The sequence below is a fragment of the Perissodus microlepis genome, chromosome 17 (genome assembly GCF_051167445.1).
Source record: "Perissodus microlepis isolate ML-2025 ecotype Zambia chromosome 17, ASM5116744v1, whole genome shotgun sequence".
NCBI classification, from domain to species: domain Eukaryota; kingdom Metazoa; phylum Chordata; class Actinopteri; order Cichliformes; family Cichlidae; genus Perissodus; species Perissodus microlepis.
In genome coordinates, this window is record NC_140477.1 from 11374631 (window position 1) to 11389139 (window position 14509).

The 14509-nt window shown below is 39.5% G+C and overlaps 1 protein-coding gene across 1 annotated transcript in view; it reads left to right on the plus strand.

Annotated features, from left to right (window-relative positions):
* col7a1l (collagen type VII alpha 1-like) overlaps window positions 1-14509 on the plus strand; it is a 72387-nt gene that overhangs the window by 8690 nt on the left and 49188 nt on the right. The window contains exons 3-20 of the mRNA XM_084910364.1: window positions 2219-2399; window positions 3491-3650; window positions 4934-5027; window positions 6209-6382; window positions 6654-6817; window positions 7548-7677; window positions 7763-7879; window positions 8079-8234; window positions 8531-8647; window positions 8744-8890; window positions 8983-9102; window positions 9324-9482; window positions 10792-10905; window positions 11071-11220; window positions 11727-11864; window positions 12195-12341; window positions 13252-13371; window positions 13942-14088. Of these exons, the coding sequence (XP_084766490.1) occupies window positions 2219-2399; window positions 3491-3650; window positions 4934-5027; window positions 6209-6382; window positions 6654-6817; window positions 7548-7677; window positions 7763-7879; window positions 8079-8234; window positions 8531-8647; window positions 8744-8890; window positions 8983-9102; window positions 9324-9482; window positions 10792-10905; window positions 11071-11220; window positions 11727-11864; window positions 12195-12341; window positions 13252-13371; window positions 13942-14088 (2535 nt within the window). The remainder of the gene's footprint in view (window positions 1-2218; window positions 2400-3490; window positions 3651-4933; window positions 5028-6208; window positions 6383-6653; window positions 6818-7547; window positions 7678-7762; window positions 7880-8078; window positions 8235-8530; window positions 8648-8743; window positions 8891-8982; window positions 9103-9323; window positions 9483-10791; window positions 10906-11070; window positions 11221-11726; window positions 11865-12194; window positions 12342-13251; window positions 13372-13941; window positions 14089-14509) is intronic.

Consider the following 14509-nt stretch of genomic DNA (forward strand, 5'->3'; position numbering starts at 1 on the left):
TAGGCTTTATTGAGCAACTACTTCCTGTTCTCACCTATGTTCTTAACGATTATTTTGTAGCACAATACATGTTATTGTTAATTGCATTTTTATTGATGTGTGCTCTCTGATGGGTTACATCTTATGATCTCATGTCTTAATCTTGTCAGAGGTGATTGGAGTAATGCATCAATATTTCTGAGGCTTTTTCTTTCTTGGCAGAATTTTCTGCAGCATATGCTCAAGCCACTGGGCTACATCTAATGTGGAAATCAGTGGTGGTCCAACACCAAGGTGTATGCAACCTTTGAGATATCAACATAGATAACCTTCAAGAAAACCATTCCTAATCCCTCAGCATGTTTTGTGTCCTTATCCTGGGCATGTCGATCTCACCTGCCAGCCTAGACAGACGAACTTCTGGATAATTGATCTTGTTTTCCATCCCAGTCTGTGTCTGTCTGACAGACACCAAACTCCAGCTGCTTCTTCGCTCAGTCTTCACAACATTTTATGTGCGTTTACTAAAATCCTTCAAGTGTGAAATGCATCCAGTAAATGGAAAAGCCACATGTTTATTATAGAGTAGGTAGTTGCTTTTATGAGGCACAACTCGGACCGGAAAGTATGAATATTGTTTTATCTCTTGAAAGTGCATCAGTGAGTATAAGTCCTCACTAATAGATCTGCTGTTGCTGAATATATGATACTACAGCTTCCAAAGATAATAGCGCTTGAGAGGCCTCCAAAATGCTATTCCCGGTGATATTTTGTTTCCTTGGTGTATGGCCAGAAATGTATAGGTGTGTGAGGAGGAACATAATGGTAGGCCGCTATGGGCTGAAGACATATGTCACCCCCAGTGAATCCTGGGATTGCAGCCAAAGGAAGAAGGGTAAGATAATAGAGGAGAGAAAGCTTGATAATGAAATAGAAGACAGCAGAGAATCGCTTATCACTTACAGAACTATCAGTTGCGCCTATCTCCTATTCACTAGCCTAATCAATGCTGTTGTCACTTTGGTTTATTGCATATGCAATACCAGAATATTGACTTACAAGGTGTTTGCAGACACAGCAGATTGTGCATGTGAATATGTGTCGGTGCACTTGCGTATTCAGTGCACCAATTCACTCAAAAAAGCATCTAAATCCCATCAAACCCAGCAGATTCTTATTTTAAATGCATTTGTTTGCATGGGCAAGGGTACTGACCCTGATTTTGGGTGTGTTTACCTTAGTATTCTAAGCGTTTCTCATCGCTGTACTAAAGTTTTATTGCTGGAGTGCTCAGAATATTGATAGTCTCTTTGGCTCACTTGTGTCTCATTAAAAATTCACAAGGATTTGTGTGAGGCTCTGGCTGCATGACAGAAGCAAATGAAAGGAATCCCCTCAGCAAGGTGGAACAAGACTGCTATCTGGTGGTCAGTGTAGGAATTAAAGATGTCTAAAGTAGCAGGAGGCTAAATTAGTGTTTTTGAGGTTTCAGAGGGAAACCCTTAAAGATAAATGTAATGGAGAATTACATTTTGATAAAATGTCTTATTCAAGTCTTGAAACCAGCAAAAAAACAAAAAAAACAAAAACAAAAAAAAACCTAAAACAAAACTAAACAAATTCAGTAGCTGAAAATGATAGATTGCATTTTTAAGTAAAGGATAAAATATTCAAATATGGCTTGGGCAATTTATAATACTAAAAGTTATTAAAGTAGCACTGATAGTGATAGATAATAGATTAAAGCATTTAGTTAATGAGCTCAAATGAGGGCAATATTAGTTAAGTAAATTTAAAAAAAGTGAGTTCTGTTTAAAACCTCACTTGGTTTTCTCAGTCGGTTTTCAGAGAACCAATGTTACCCTGGTAACCAAACGATATGTGTCAGTAAACCGCGGTGTAAATTGCCATTTAAGTGGTTGATGACAGTTTCTACCAATCTGTAGGCAGCATAGCTTTCGGGAACTGTTGGGTATTTATGTAGAATTAGAATTTGGAGAACTCACAATCCACGAGCCATAAAAATACAAAAAAGGATATAGAGAGTATATAGATATATAGAAGTTTCACCTTTTTTGAAGTTACTGACGAGGTAATGGAATAATAGCTACGTATTAGTATTAGTGCATTTCTTTTTAATTCTTGAATCTTCTTAAAATATATCTTATTGTGTCTTTCCATGCTTCATGTATATGCTACCATTTTACACATATTAATTAATCTTTTCTTCTTTCCTCAGCATGCAGGACAGTGGTTCAGGCCGACATAGTGTTTCTGGTGGATGAGTCCTGGAGCGTTGGTCATAAAGACTTTTCCAGAGTCAAAGACTTCATCTCAGCCATCATCTCCTCCTTTCAGGACAATGTGGTCGGAGCTGATGGGGTCCGTTTTGGAGTCACTGTCTTTGGGGATGTTCCAAGGTAGAAGTCAGTCCTGAGCTTGGCACATCGCATGAACCTTTGTGGCAGCTTGGCATAAATTAGATTCAGCTGTCTTTTCTACATGATCACTTTCTATGACCACTGACAGGAGACGTAAATAACACTGATCATCTCTACATTATGGCTCCAGTATCTAGTGGGATATACTAGGGAGCACATGAACCTTTTGTCCTCCAAAGTTTATGTGTTTGATTTGTTACAAGCAGGAGAAATGGGCAAGGGTAAGGATTTGAACAAGTTTGTCAAGAAACAGATGTTGGTGGCTAGACAACTGGGTTGTCTGCAGCTCTTCTGGGCCATTTTTAGTCTGTAGTGGTTGGTATCTATCAAAGGTGGTCTGGGGAAGGAACACCAGTGAACCAGCAACAGGATCACTGATGCACTAGGGGAGCGAAGGCTGGCCTGTGTTGTCTGATCCAACAGATGAGCTACTATAGCTGAAGGAGTTATTGCTGGTTCTGATGGAAAGGTGACAGAATACACAATCCTTCGTGGTGGCTGCATGTCCATGCTTGAAACCTCTCCAGTGGTGAAAACACCATCAATGGGCTCATGGGAATTAGAAACTGAGCCATAGGTGTCCCGGTCTAACAAATCACATTTCCTTTTACGTCACATGGTTTGTTGCAGATTGTGAACACCCTTTTATGGAAACGGTTTTCCCTAGTGACTGTGGCCTCTTTCAGCAGAAAAAAGTGGCTCAGGAATGGTTTGGGGAGCACAACAATGAGTTTGAGGTATTGACTTGGCCTCCAAATTCCCCAAAATGTCAATGCTATTGAGTATCTGTGGGAAACAAGTCCAATCCATGGAGACCTCACCTCACAACTTAAAGGACTTCATGGATCTGTTGTTAAGACTTTGGAGCCAGATACCACAGCAAACCATCATCATCATCATCATCATCATCATCATTATTATTATTATTATTATTATTATTATTATTATTATTATAAACAATCAACATAATTATAGGAGTCTTGGTCCTTTGCATTTATGTCAAAGTTCTGTGGTCTAATGTGGAAAAATGTTTCTATCTGATCCAGCTTTGTGCTTCTATGTCCATGCAGGATGCGGATTGCTTTGACAGACTACAGTTCCCTTGAGGAGGTACTCAGAGCCATCAAAGACCTTCCCTATGAAGGTGGATCCAGGAGGACTGGCATGGCACTCCAGTTTCTGGTCGACTCTGTTTTCAGCCCCGTCATCAGGCGGGATTCTGCCCCGAAGGTACGCTGCTTTACACAGCAAGGTGGATTGTTATACACTGAAAAAGAGAAATTTAAATCTTGGTAATTTTTGACAACATGTGTCACAGGCTTTGGGGAAATTATTGATTTGAGATTACTACCCATGCTGCAAAAACATGCATGTACTGTCTGTTTCGGCCCTGTGTGAAAGGAAATGACTAGTCAGGAATCTATATTTCCACTCCACAGGACATGTGGAAAAAACAAATAAACAGGTTTACCATTCTCACAGTGCTGTGAATCTGATTAAACCATCGTGTTATATGCTGAGAATACAAATTGATAATATTTGAAAGGTGCAACAGGGAACAGGATTTATTTTGCTTTCTCTGGTGCTTTGGAGGAAAAATAAAAGATAAAGAAAATACATTTTCCACCACAGATTTTCATCGATTATCAGATGGAGATAAGGCGTGACTGCTAAACATCCAACAGATGGTCATCCACAGTGACTCAACTTGGTTTATGCCAATGACCTTAAAAAAACAAGTGTTAAATTGGGCTTGGTGCATTTCTTGGATCCTAACAAAAATGCCACATTCACCAACTTGTCTCAGAAGTTCCTTGTCAAATATCCAGATACACTTTCTTTCCCACAACTCTCCTTTTCTATCAGACACATTTCCCTGACAGTCTAATACTGTAGTGTAGTCACAGTATAACACAGCTGGTTAGCATTCTAATCATTTCTCTATCTCTGTGTGCATGTGTGAATCATCTTGCTACAGCACACTGGATATGGGAAGGTGGAGAATTGAGGATTAGGCTGATATATTGAATTGTACAGCATGCAAAGCAGCAACTACATTCTCCTGTGGATGCTCTCCACCTCCCTTCCTCACTGACTGAGGGGTGAACTTTGAGTGAACTGAGAGAATTTTCCTTAATGGGGAAATTATTAGACTCAGCTGCAAGCCAGCATCCTTGAATTCCACTTTGAGTTTGGGTCTGATTTATTTAATTATGTTTTCAATTATGTGCTAAACTGCATCAAAAGGCTTTGGAGGCTTTCGTGAGAATGGTACTGTTTGCATGGATGCTCTTTTAACACAAACAAATGTTGTTTGAAGGCTTGATTTAAGCCTCCAGTGATGCCAACAATAGTTGAAAACAGAGGTTGAAAGAGAGCAGCTGAAAATGACCCATATGTGTTTAAATATAATACATTTTACTAGCTTTATATTATGCATTCATTTATCAAGAATTAGCAGATCTTCACATTATTGTCTTTTCTTTACATATGCCATTTTCTGTCCTGTGCAGATTGCTGTTTTGATCACAAATGGACAGTCGGACGACCAGGTCAATGCTGCAGTCAGAGCAGTAGCAGACAATGGAATTACTGTCTTTGCAGTAGGTGAGTGTGGAAGTTGCTATTGTGAATTCTTTCAACATCCCCACTGCAGCAGCCCTTCAGATTTTATCCAAGCTCTGCCCGCTTATCTGCAGTGTTTGCAGTTAGAAATTCATGTCCTGTACATTTGAATTCATTGGATTCAGTGTGGGTATTTGTGTGTAGGAGTCTTGTTTCTGAGTACCTGAGCGCGCTCATGCTTCTGTATGTATACACAGGTGTGTGTGTGTAAGGATAACTGATCGATCCAGCTTCTGTGCTTTGTATGTGAAGGCACACTTTCTGATAGTGTTGCATCATCTTTCTCCCTCCTTATGAATGCACCAAGTTTACTTGCACATGCAGTACCTTGCCCTTTTCCCCCTACTCACAGGCATAAGCACACAAGCCCACAACTTACTCCTCACAGCCTGCAGCGATGCAATAATTACTGCTCATTAGCCAATGGTGTGCTAATCGCAGTCATTTTTCATTAGGCAATTCTGTGCCTTCCCAACCCACCCACCCCCACCACTGACACCGAAACCTGCTCCTCTCGTTCATCACCACTGCGTGGCAGCTCGACATGAATCTTGACCGCTAATGCAAAGCCAATATTACCTGTAGAGCTAGAGCAGCCTGGAAAGCATAAATTTAATTATGTCAGCGCCTCCCTGCTCTATGCAGCCTTAGACCTCGTAAGAAATCAACATGCACATTCATGTTGTTTATGTGCAAATTTCATACTGTAGACAACTTATTCAGAGTTGCAAAATGCAAAAATCTCCCAGTGGTTTTATTTTGTGCATTAGGAAAGCTTAAATACTTCATGCCTTGGCATTTAGGGCCCACTTGCGCAAACTGAGATTCGTTCCAGAAATTAAATGACTGTGGTTATTTATATGTAAAATATATGTGTATATGGGCACATATTGGAGCTTTTCATATTGAATCAGTCAAAATGCAACACCTCCCCCTGGTGGAGATCAGAAAAATACAAACAAAACCATTTAATATCCACACAGTGTGCATTAATCGAGTAAACTTCCACATAATCAAAAATTTGTAAATAAGTACCTTTAAAAAAATCTTGCCATATCTGCACATTTTTTTGTTTATCATCTTGAATTGGTTATGAAACATTTTTATGCGCCTTGGCCTAAAAGACTTTATTTCATTATCTTCTTATCTATACTGAAAACCAGGCCTCACGGGGGTTGATGAGGCAGAGCTTAGGAGGGTTGTGTCGGAGCCACATGCCGAGCATCTATTGCCGGTCACTGATTTCTCTACCATGGACACCATCCTCCCCAAACTGTCCCGCAGAGTGTGCCTCACTGCGTCTGAACCCCCACGCCCTGTGAAAACTTCCCAGCCTAGTAAGTTCTTCGTAATATGCTGAAAACGCCGCCTTCTCACTGACAGCTGTTTGCATTTTCATATTGACGAATTGTATTACACTCTCGCACTTGAAAGGTATAATAAAAATGAATAATAACGTTCTTTTATTTCACTGTACTCTGCAGCTTCTTTGCTAACATAATCTATCTTGTAGACATATTTTACATCAACTTGCATATTTTCTGCTCCATGTTCCGCTCCTCATCCCGTCTGTCTCATCACTCTTTCTATACTTACTTTTAATCGTAGGCGAGGAACGTGTGGTGGGTCCCAGAGACCTTCAGGTTAGCGAACTGGCCCACAGTTCTCTTAGACTGACGTGGAGCCAGGCCACGGGTGATGTCACCGGATATCGCCTCCTGGTCACTCCACTGAGCTTGGGGGGACAACTCCTTCCTGTGCAGCAGAGGCAGGTGAGGAATTGTCCATAGATAAGGTCACTGTTGCATTATTGTTGAGCTAGAGCATGCAATATGTCATCATACTGACTTTCATAGACAGTAAAGCATTTAATTCATGAATTAGTTGGACATCTCAGTTTTTTTTACTGCTGATTAATCACCTCACTCTCCATGGAATTCCTCTTTAAAACACATCGATTACATGAACTTCTCATATTAAAAGTTAAAACAGCTGACAACAGCAACTCACCCCTGTGATCAGTCTAAGTAGTGGACTCATTTCAGTGAGATTTATCTCTCCTGCAGTCATTGTGTAACACTCCAAACTCAGTGAAACATTTACAAATGCAATCAACATGAGCAGTCACCTCAATGATATCAGTGCTTCTTTGTTTCTGCCTAGATTCTGCATTATAATTTAATTATTGTGGACAAAAGTCTAAACAAACTGTAAAGATGTCAGTGGTTTTTAGAGTTAGATATATAAATGAAATTGAAGCAATAAAGGCAAAACAGCAGGATATTTATGTAAGCATACTTTCCAAAAATGTCTCTCTGTTCCATTGCAGAGCCTTCAGGTATGATTATCTTCTGCTCTGACTTGATCATTCTTCCTCTTAATCAATCATCTTCTTCTAAACATCATTCTGTCTTCCACTTTATGTCTCAGGGAAACACAACATACACACTCAAACATAAACACACTCAGATCCTTTTGCTCTGCTGTCTGTGTATGTAACAGATGGATCTGAAGGCAGATGTGAGCACAGCCATGGTGACAGAGCTGAGTCCCAAAACCGACTATTCCCTCACCGTCTATGCCATGTACCCAGGCCTCATAGGAGACTCTGCGACAATCAAAGTAAAGACAAGTGAGTGTCTGCTCATGCACCTTGTGTCTCTATTTTTAATTGTATGCTGTCATCTTTCCCTGAGCAACAGGTGTCTGTCTTTCAGTGCCTTTGCCCGAAGTTTCAAACTTCCGTGTTATTGAGGAGGGCCTGTTCTCCCTGCGCCTTGGCTGGACACCCCCCCAGGGGAAGCTAAATGGATTCAAGATCTTCATCCCGAGATGTATGCTGACATAAATGCATTTGTTTTTATTTATTTTACTGCACACCAGTGGAAAAACATGTAGTCAATTAATTTAAGCATGCTAGATGTTAACTTTGTTTCCAGAGGGGTTTGTTGAAAGAAAGCTGTAATGGGTTCTAATAAAGAGGTTTTATTTTTTTAAAGTATTATTTCTTGTGCATTTATGATTGTTCTCCAGCCAACAGACCAGGATTCATTTATGAGCAGCTGCTTCCCAGAGACATTTCCTCTCATGTGATTGACAGTCTGGAGGAGGATAAGAAGTACACTCTCAGTATTTATGCTGTGTACCCCGAAGGACCAAGTAAACCGGTTTCAGTAGTGGGGAAGACATGTAAGTTTATTAGCTTGGCTCAAAACCCCATCATTATGTTCATAATTTACATAAACAGGAAAGCCAGAGAGCACGCTCCGGCACACTGGAAGCAGTTTATTAACTGCTTTAAATGTCTCTTCAAACAACACCTAAGAGCAAATATTAAAGTGCAGTACCACAATATTTCCACAGCAGGGTGGTATTGTTTTAGTAAAAAATATTAGCAAGCAGACTCTATTCTCTACTCTGTCATGTCATTGTGTATAATTTACCTAAATTTACCTTTGCATGTGTGTGTGGGATGTGCTTAATAGTGAAGTTGGTGCCAGTTCATCAGTTTCTGGTCCAAAATGCCACCACAGACACCGTTCAAGCAAGGTGGGCATCAGTTAAAGGTGCTACAGGATACCGTTTGACATGGGCATCTACAGGTATCGTGGTTAAGTACATTTCTAGCGAAACAGCTAAAATGCGAAATATTTAATTTAATACATCTCTTTGCTTAAATGTCACTTTATATCTTGTAGAAGGCCACATAGAAAACATAAACCTTGGGGACAATTTTAACTTCTACATGATACAGGGCCTCCACACAGGCTCTGAGTACACCATCACCATCAACCCCATCTTTGGAGACATTGAGGGGCCTATCACCACTGCGAAAATCATGACATGTAATTAAAAATTTGCAAAATAAAATTGCACCAAAGCAGTAGATAGATGCATAACAGTCCTCTTTGTCTTTCACTATCTCTCTTTCTGTCAGTGGAAAGTAGTTCAGTACAGACTCTGAAAGTATCTGCTGTGAGCACAAGTACTGCAGTCATTTCATGGAACAGTGTCCCGGGGGCTACAGGATACAGATTGGCATGGAGACCCACCCCAGGTGATTTATTCAGTCACTATTGTCTGCCGCTGTTTACCCTTGTTTTTTGCAGATATTCTCAACTCAGTTATTTTCTCAATGGACACTTTAACCATAGCAACATGACAGTAGCTTGCGATGAAATACAGGGAAAGAAGGAGGATATTTGCCTCTGATACGAAGTGAAAGTTTGAAGTCACTGAGGAATAACAGACTAACTGTAATGTTAACATTATTTCTAGAGTTTGTTGGTCGGGATCGTCCCAGGCAATTGGCTCTGAACACCAGCACTACACAGTACCAGCTGAAAAATGTAGCCCATGATACGGAGTATGTCTTGACTCTTTACGTGCTGTTTGGTGCTGCGGTTGGACCTGGCATCGCTGCCACCTTCAGAACTTGTAAGTAACCTCGTCCACCAGACATCATATTCAAATGTAAGAATATGCCATTTTTTCATCTTTTTCAGTAGACTTTTTTTTCCAGAAAACTTTTGGGTGTAGCTTTAGTGTTTATTAGAAGGAAGTAAAGATGTAATAAATATTATTTTTAAAAATTGTGTTCCACACTTACTGGAGCAGCTTCCCAGGATACTTACAGGCTGTTATCAATGAAATCTGACCTCTAGTTGTCTTGTTCCTCTGTGCAGTGTCATCTCAGTCATTCAGTAAGTATAATGGCGAGAGAAAGAGATCTGGTTTTGTTTGATTGGCATGTGGCCATGGTAACAGGAGTATATCTATGTTCTTATGGAGCTATGTTCCCTCAGTTCAATATTGCTTTACCATTCTATTGCAGACACACACATGCAAAAACACTGGGTAACACTCTATAGAACTTTTTGACGCGTACCCACAATAGCCCATAAGTCATAAGTCACATTAGGTGCTTAGTTAGCTGGAAAATATGCATTTTTCCAGCTTCCCATTATATGCTTTTTAGAGCTCAGGAACATAGGACCCTTGGGGCACAGGAATGACTCCATTTCAACCACAGTTCCTACTTCTGTCACTTCTCTTAAAGTCTAAAAGGGTTTTTTCATGACTGAAACTAGAAAGCTAAATAGTTTTTCAAACGTCTCTGTATTACTGAAAGTACTCAGATATCCCAGCTTGCACAGTCTCTAAGCAGTAGAGCTATGGAGCTGTTCCCATTATTGGTTTTCTGTTTTGTCTGTTGTGGGTGCATGCACACAGGTGATGTAACACTCAGTCCGAATAATGATGTCACATCATTCCACTGATATCCAGGAGCACTTATATCAAGCTTTCACTATCAAGCCAACAATGCCTGGGACGAAAAATATTAAAAACTAAACATTAAACCTTATAAACATGAATGCAAATAAACCTTGAAACCTTGATAAGAAATTTTGATATGTTAATGGTTCATGAGGAGAGAATTGAATTCGAATTTTGGGGGTAACACTACATACTAAACAGACTTTTTTGTTTGTATTAACCATGACCACACACATCGTCACTGACCTCTGTTACATGTGTAACCACACCCAACGAATTGGTGTCCTGACACTGAAGTGAGCAGTGCGTTTAGTGATCAGCAGACTTTCAGCAACTTCCAAAATGGGCTTTAAGAAAAAAAGTCACGATGAGGAAATCAAAAACGCCAAAGATTTGTGATTCATCTTTTTTACATGAAACAGGGTATTTATAAGATCAGCCCTTGATGTTTTTTCTTTCATTTTTTCAGCTCCTTTGGGTTATGTGTCTAACTTCAAGGTGACATCCTACACAAGCACCACTATAGATGTGGCGTGGAGTCCCATCGTTGGAGCCACCGAGTACAAACTCTCATGGAAAACAGGTAATATATTTATACCTATTCCTTCCCATTACACCATTTTAAAGCATGCCAGCATGCCAGCCCGATTAAAGACCCTCTATTTACCATACATTATCTTTACAACAGATAGATAGATAGATAGATAGATAATTTGTGTTTTGTTTTGTTTTTGTCTGATGCTTGCAGATAATAGCAAACCCCAAGTCCAGTACCTGGATCGTAGCATCCTCTTCCATCGTCTCAAAGACCTGAATCCACAGTCTACCTACACAGTCACCATCTGTGCAGTGTATGGCAACTCAGAGGGACCAGAAATCTCCTTATCTCAGCTCACAGGTACAAAACATATGTGAAGTCTCAGTGACTTTGAATTTATCATGAGCCATCTTTAGATCTAAAATGGCTCTGTGCAGCTGTGCCCCCATCGTAATTAAATGGGAAGGGTACGGCAAAGTTCCCCAATCTGTGCCACATAAACCCTCGTAAGTGTCGGTGTTTGACTGACATGTCATGTACTTTGGTCTTCCCGTTTTAACCACAGTTCCTGCTGCTGTCACTTGTAGTATGTGTCACTGAGTCCAAGTCAGCAGGGCTGCTATCATTCTATCACTGTCACTGTCAGAGTGTTACTCCGAGCTTCAAGTGCTAAGTTTATTACAGTGTAAAATGATAGGGAGGGGTAAGTAAAGTCACATCAGCAATTTTTTCAGATATTTTAATCGTATATTTTATGATTTCTGGGTCCTTAATGCATTGTGATGTGAAAAAAATAATAATTGTCACAGCTTTATGGTATAAAACTTGGATTAACATCTCCTGTGGTCATGTTATGTTATGCTTAGCTGCAGTGTCAGAGTCAGATCCAATCCAGCCAGTGAGGGAGGTGAAGGTTGAGGACATTGGAGTAAATTCCTTCACACTATCTTGGAAAAAAGCACCAGGGGCTTCTGGATACAAAATCTCTTGGATCCCATTTCTTGGTAAGAAACCACATAAATAAACCACCCAAATGTGTATTCTAACGCCTCAGGCTATGAACAAGTAGACATAATATACAGTAGAATTACAACTGCATTTACATCTCTGGATTAGAGAAGCTGAGAAAAAACATTTTCACTTAGGTCGATGAAAATATTAAGCATGTCTTGGAAATTTGCAGTATTTTCCAGTTACAGCATCTAGCAGCATAATGAGTTACCACTCCTCAGTTTAGACTCTTGTGGCTCATTGTATAACAGTTTCATCCGTAAATGACTGCAAACACGGTTGTTTGACACTTTCATGCTGGATTTAATTATTCTGTGCACTAGGGGGTGATGAGAAGTCCCATGTGGTATCGGCTGATTTTGCTTCCTACACCATCCGCAACCTGCGAGAGAGCTCAGCTTACAAGATCCAGGTGTCCTCCATGGTGGGCAGCAGGGAAGGAAGCGCTGTCCTGGTCACAGCACGTACCTGTGAGTCCTGCCTGGCCCTGGTAGTAGGGAACAGTCTGAGTTTCAGGGAAATGTACAGTAATATATGTTTCACCAGTTTCCTTAAACAGATTATGTGTAAATGCCACTACGGTGGCTTAGAATTGAGTAGATTTAAAAGTAATTGGACAACATCAACTTAAATGTAAGGTTTGTTTTTCAGTACTTCTAAAAATTCTTTGCAGTCAATGCCTGAAGTCTATGCTCCATAGATATCACCAAATGCTTTGCTTCCTCTTGCCTTTACTACAGACACCTTCAGTTGCTCATTATTTATGGCCCTTCCCACATTCAGTTTTGTATTTCATAACTGAAAAGATTGCAGTTTGAGCAAAAACAAAAGAAGAAGCTTGAGTTCATCCATATTAGTTGTGTTCTGTGTGGCCTTTTGGTGTTTTGAGTCCGTCAGTGCAGATTACTGATTTGGCCACTAAACTTTTTGCTATCTCTCAAGTAGACACATCGTCCTTCACTTGCATCAACACTTCTATGGACCTCGTATTGAAAGTTCCAATGAGCAGCTACCAAAATGCAAGTTAAACACTTTGAGTCAACTCAAAATCTTTTATCAGAGGCTATGAAAAACTTCTCCAATTATTTAGAGCCTCATAAAATCACTATGTTTAAAAATGGTTGTATTTCAGGAACAATTCATTCAAAACTTTTGTCAAACCTCTTGAGTCAAGCTGAAAGTTTGCACTTCAATCACATATTGATGGCCTGATTTAAAATCTAATGTGGTGGATGCAAAAAAAACTTTTATGTACATATATGCGCCTAATACTGGGAATGTTAAAGTTTATATTCATTAGGACGTATCATTTAATAAATCCACCTAATGTCATTTGTTTCTTTATGTCATTATTCATCAGAGCTATTTTGTGTGTTTCAGTGGATCTTCCAAAAGTAGAAGGATTTGTTGCTTTGAATACAACAGACAACAGTACTGTTCTGAACTGGACACGTGTAGCTGGTGCCTCAGGATATCGCCTCTCCTGGAGGCACATCTCAGGTCAGTAAGCAACCACAACTTGATAAAGCACCTTCTTATAATTCATGCAACTTTCTTTTAGGCTCCAGAGATGAATTACATATTATGTAAATTATATTACTCTGCATACAGAGACCTGCCATAAACATTCTTTTATTTAGCAGGTCTTGGTCTGAAAAGGCAATATTTGCCTGAATAAAACACAAGTATCCCAGCATGCCAGGAATAATTGTTTAGAGATTTCAAAGTGTTTTAACCATGATATGTCTTTTGTGAATAAAGTGCAAACATAAGCACCCTTTTGTTAATAAGGTGAAAAGTCTTATTAACAAAATTCCTAAAGTAATATTGTCATAATTGACAGAATCTCTGTACATGTAATTTGTCACCAGATGTTCAGATATATCATTGTTACTTGTAGATTTGACACATTATTTTCCAGGTTATTAAAAAATACTGTTTGCTTTCCTTTTTATACACTCAAATCCATTTTAGTATAAAGATTTATTTTCCTATTTCTTATTTCTTGAAACCGTACTGTCACAAGTGATCACTTTGCAACACCATGTTTTCTTTGTATGTTTTTTTCAGTGTTTGACACAAAAACAGAAATCCTTGGCCCTGGATTCACCTACTATAAGATCAGTGATCTCTTGTATGGCAGAACATATCTTTTCACCATCAGACCTTTGTATGGAGAAGTGGAGGGGCCTATAAGCACCATGTATCAGAGAATATGTAAGACTCTCTCCAAGTTGTTTGACTGAATGACAGACATACACTTCAGATCCTTCTGTTTACTTTAATGCATCCACTGATCAGGCTATAATACCTACAGTCACATCACACTATACTGTGTGTGTATTTTTTATTTTTGTAAGCATAAAATTGACAAAGCTCAAATTAGCTTCCTGAAGAAAAGAAATGCTATCTTAGCTAAGTGTTAAGCTATTTAGCACTACATCTCTCATATGGCCATCTTATTCTAAACTTCATGAATGCTTTAAAATGTTGAACCTATTTGTCTGACTACCCATGCATCTTTCTTAGCTTTCTATTGTCAGCTGTTCTGTTTGTTGATATTCAGTGAACACCTACGGTAGCTTTTTCCTAAGACTGGTACAAGCTGAAAACCCAAACTGAAGAATGCTGCAGCAGT